The sequence below is a fragment of the Plectropomus leopardus genome, unplaced genomic scaffold (genome assembly GCF_008729295.1).
Source record: "Plectropomus leopardus isolate mb unplaced genomic scaffold, YSFRI_Pleo_2.0 unplaced_scaffold22626, whole genome shotgun sequence".
Taxonomy (NCBI): Eukaryota; Metazoa; Chordata; class Actinopteri; order Perciformes; family Serranidae; genus Plectropomus; species Plectropomus leopardus.
In genome coordinates, this window is record NW_024624522.1 from 1 (window position 1) to 4,603 (window position 4,603).

A 4,603-nucleotide genomic window follows, 5' to 3' on the forward strand; every position below is an offset into this window, starting at 1 on the left:
CCTGCAGGCCTGACCACGGGTGTTTTCTGCCCCACTGTTTGCCTGCAGGCGCCGCTGTCGTTTTGCAGCCGGATGTGTCTCAGAACAACTTGTTCCACCAACGAAGAAGACACGGCAAGGTCTTTACTGCAGAGATCGTGTATTTTTGGAAAGCTGTTTCACACGTCAGCAAAGAAAAAACACCTGAGGGTTTCAGGAACAACTTGTACCTGAGTGGTGGAAGAAGAAATCAGAACTTAAATTTACTTAGAAGTGATAGTATAGTGATAGTTAGGACATTTCTGGGATTTAAGGGCATTTCTAGGATTATAGGATGTTTCCAGGATTTTTAGAACACTTATAGGATGTACAATGTTACTAGGATTTTTGGACATTTTTAGGATTTCTGGACTTTTTTCTTATGATTGTTTCCAGGACTTTTCTTGGATTTCTAGATTTTTCTCAGATTTTGGTATATTTCTAGGATTAAAGGACATTTCTAGGATTCTGGGACGTTTAAAGGATTTTAAAATGTTTCTAGGTTGTACAGCATTACTAGGATTTTTAGACTTTTTAAAGATTTTTAGACTTTTCTGTGATTTTAGGATATTTCTATGATTGTAGGAATTTTTTTCTAGGATTTTAGCACATTTATAATTTTTTTAAAACAATGTTTTCTTGGATTTTAGGACATTTTTAGGATGTCTGGACTTTTTTTTAAGGATGTTTCCAGGGATTAAGGACGTTTTTAGGACTTAACCACATTGTCTTATTTCAGGGCGTTTCTTGAATTTTAAGACGTTTAGGATGCTTCTTGGATTTCAGGACAATTTGGGGATTGAAAGACATTTCTTTATGGCATTTCTAGGATTTCTGGACTTTTCTTGGATTTTGGCATATTTGTAGGATAAAGGGCGTTAATGAGATTTTAGGACCTTTACAAGATTCTTGAATGTCAAGGAATTTTAGGACATTTGTAGTAAATTAGGACGTTTAGAAGATCTTCTAGGTTGTATTAGTTAGATTTTTGGAGGATGTTTCTAGAATTTAGGGTTTCAGACTGTCTCTAGCTTCATAGGAAGTTTTGGGGATTTTAGGACATTATCTAGGACCTCTGTCGCGGGTGTGGGGGATCCTCCTCTGGCTCTTTATTTAATCAACAAGCTCTATTTTCATGCTGTTTTATTCACTCTGACACCTTATGGAGACTAAAGGTACAAAAACAATTCACAGTGTCAATCACTTTATTCTTATTATGAATTAGAAAATGGTTTGTAGAGCCTCACGGCACCCTGTCTGGGGCCAGATTTGGCCCGCGGGCCGTCAGTTGAGTGTCAGTGTGTTATATTTTCCTGTCACTGGAAACAGCAGCAGAGTGAGACCTCCTCGCTCTCCGCCTCTCTCGCGCTGTTTTAGGAAACGTGGCCTTACGGAGCCGCAGAGCAGCTTCACTGCTGTGGATGAATGAGAGACTCACAGCGGCTCCAGCCTCCGCCTCTACCCGTCTGTCAGCCTCCGCCGCCGCCCCAGCACTGCCAGCGCTCCCCCCTGTCGCCCGGCTCCGAAGAGAACCATGTCTGAAGCAGAACCGGTCCCGGCCGCGGCCCCGGAGGCCGCCGTCCTGGACGCCCTGAACGCCACGGACTCCAACGGGACCGAGGCGCTCAACGCCACGGCCAAATTCGTGGCCACCCCGGAGGGCACGGCGCTGGCGTACGGCAGCCTGGTGTTCATGGCGCTGCTGCCCATCTTCTTCGGGGCGCTGCGGTCCGTCTCCTGCTCCAAATCTAAGGTAACTCCCCGCGACAGCTCGCCCGGAACGGAGCGCGGTGAGGCGGCTTCGCTCCAGCCCGTCTGCCGCTAGCCTCCAGCGGCTACAGCTAGCTCAGCTAACGGCTAAGCGGAGTCACTCCTAAAAGTCTTAAAAATCTTCCCTCAAACTGAACACGGACAGAGGCACAAACTGCAGCTCCGCAGGATCAAACAGTTATCAAAATGATCGATTACTTTAGTTTGAGATGAGCCGGGTTTGAGCGAACGGTCGTTACAGCTGTTAGCATTTTGACGGTTATTTTCAGTTAATTAGCAGCTGACAAAATCTGTTCCTACTTGTTGCACGCGGCTTCTCTCCGGTGTGTTTGGGGGCTCGCGGTGGTGATTTTTGGGTCTCAACAGGTTTATTTTTTAAAAATGTACATATTAACTTGTGTATCTCTGTTGTGATGGGTTTTGTTCCGGCGCGGGTCACCGCTGATGGGATGCTCGTGCACCCAGGTGTTTGTTTACACCTGTGCCCCCCGGTGTGTTTACCTGCTGTCACACTGGACAAACAGGCCGGGGGACACACGTGGACAGGTGAACACAGAGACAGCTCAAAGAGACGCAGAGAAGAAACTGTAATTTACTAAGTTAGTTTGTAAATGAAAGCTGATGGAGGAGGTGAAGAGTTGACGTGTAGCTGAAAGCAGAGCCGGCATACAAGTGTGTGTGTGTGTGTGTGTGTGTGTGTGTGTGTGTGTGTGACGTGTACAAGAGAGATTATTTGCACTCTTTTGGGGAGTTTTGCAGACATGCGCAGTTGTGCCTGGTAGCTTTAGGTAACGGTAAAAAACCTCCCACTTCCTCCCTGCAGCGTGGAGGTGAAGTACCACAGTACCATGGCCAGGTCGTGTACTTGTACTTTATTTGAGTGTTTACTTTCTGCTCCACTGCATTTATCTGAAGGCCTTGAAAACTTGTTACATACAGATTCTGATTTTTTTAAAATACAAAATATGAACCAACAAGTAAGTTATGATATAATATTAGAGTTTAAACATCCCATCATTTTGTAAATAAATATAAATTAAATCAATGTAAAAGTACTTATAAAACAGTTTGATAGTACAATAATATACACAGGGCTGCACAGTGAACCATTTGAAACTTGGCTGGTTTTCTTTTTAAAATAGTAAGAAAGTAATAAGCAACCTGTCGAGAAACGGCCCGAAAGTTAGCAATAGTTAGTTAATAAGTTTAAGAAATTACAAGAATACCATCTGAGAATAAGTAAAAAAACATTAACAAGAAAATAGTAAAATGTTACGAACAAATAATCAGAAAATAAGCTCAAAAAAAGAAAAGTAATAAACAAAACAAACATGAAAGTGATGTGTGTGTGTGTGTGTTTATAATATATGTTTATGTATGTATTTGTGTACACATATACACGCACACACACACACAGACACACACACAGACACACACACATCTGTCTATAGATGGATATATAAATTGGTGATTTATTTTTTAAGAAAACAGGTTTCGAGGCGATGTTTTCTTTTAGAACCGCTAAAACGACACCCGTTATCACAGCCTTAAACCGTAAAAACCGATATTATTGTTGAATTTTAGGAAATCTCGGGCAGTCCTAAACACATGGTTGGGGATACTAAAATTATGTTTGAATAGAGTTTAAATCTTATATTTTTGAAAAATGCTGGGCAGGTCAGGGAGGGGAAACCAAAATATTGGGTCCTTGAAAAGTCTTGGAAAAGTGTAGAAATGTTGTCCGTGAAAACGCGTTGTAACTCAGTGGGAGTGAAGGGCAGAGACGGAGTTAGAGACAGGCAGAGACGATAAAAACAGGTGCTGTCTCTGTCTCTGGGTTTTGTCTCAGGTTTTGTCTCTGGTTTTTCTGGGTTTGAATCCGGCTCCTGGACCTCGATGCATGCCGTCCTCCTTCCTCTCTGCACTCTCCCTGTCTTTCTCTCTCTGTCCTCTGTCAGCCACCTTAAAATGAGGTCAAATAACAAAAATAATTTAAAGTTTTCCTCTCAGCATTCAACAACAATGAAATGTTTCCTGCTGGTTTGATTTGATTTTTTTTTTTGCACCCTTGCTTCCAGTCCTCTTTGTTGCCGATCTGATCCCTCTCTCTCCCTGTCTGTCTGTGCACACCTGTCTGTCCATCCATTCTGTCTGTCTGCCCGTCTGCCCGTAGGAGCTCGGAGACAATGATTACGATTCTGGGTTCAGAGTGAGTATGAGAGCCGCTGAGAGCACCAAATACACACAAACTGCACGCTGTTTGTTCACATGACGGGAAACACACCCACACTGCAGCAGTTTAACACGGAGTTCACTAACAGCCTCCTCCTCAGTGATGAGCCTGCAGAAAACAATCACTGAGAGCAATACTTCACCTACAAAATGTAATACAGTCATTTTCCTTAACCTTGAATTGTGAATGAATTCTCTCATGTCTTTATCAGGGAACCACGTTTAACAACAGCAAAGCGATATCAAATTATCCGTTTGCAAACTGTCACGCGACTCGCGGCGTGCAGTCCCAGTCTCATTTATCTGGTTTAGAGTTTCCCCCACAGTCATTTATTTGTGGCAGCTTGCAACAATAAAAACATCTGCAGCCACACATTGAATTTATATTTTTGGAGCTGAGCTATTCAGCTGAAGCACGATTGGAAAATGTAAACTGTTCGTTTGGTTGTACACTCTTGAGTGTTTTTTGGGCTCAGACGGAGCAGCAGAGCGTCAGGCACAGTAAAGCAAAACTTAACCTTTACGGACTTTTTGGCACATTTTACCAATTTTCATTGTTAATTTTTTTGGATCATTTTGGCTG

General features: G+C 42.9%; 1 protein-coding gene across 1 annotated transcript; it reads left to right on the forward strand.

Annotated features, from left to right (window-relative positions):
• Positions 1-1,355: 1,355 nt before the first annotated feature.
• LOC121965983 (minor histocompatibility antigen H13-like) lies at positions 1,356-4,382 on the forward strand. Its single transcript, XM_042516089.1, has 2 exons — positions 1,356-1,771; positions 3,962-4,382. Exons 1-2 carry the CDS (start codon positions 1,553-1,555, stop codon positions 4,058-4,060), a joined length of 318 nt encoding a protein of 105 aa, XP_042372023.1. The 5' UTR covers positions 1,356-1,552; the 3' UTR covers positions 4,061-4,382.
• Positions 4,383-4,603: the final 221 nt, after the last annotated feature.

What these genes read in the sequence shown, in the direction of transcription:
- LOC121965983 (XM_042516089.1), top strand. Translation starts at nt 1,553, where the DNA reads ATGTCTGAAGCAGAACCGGTCCCGGCCGCGGCCCCGGAGGCCGCCGTC. An exon ending in TCTCCTGCTCCAAATCTAAG is followed by an intron (nt 1,772 to 3,961) that starts GTAACTCCCCGC and finishes GTCTGCCCGTAG; the next exon opens with GAGCTCGGAGACAATGATTA.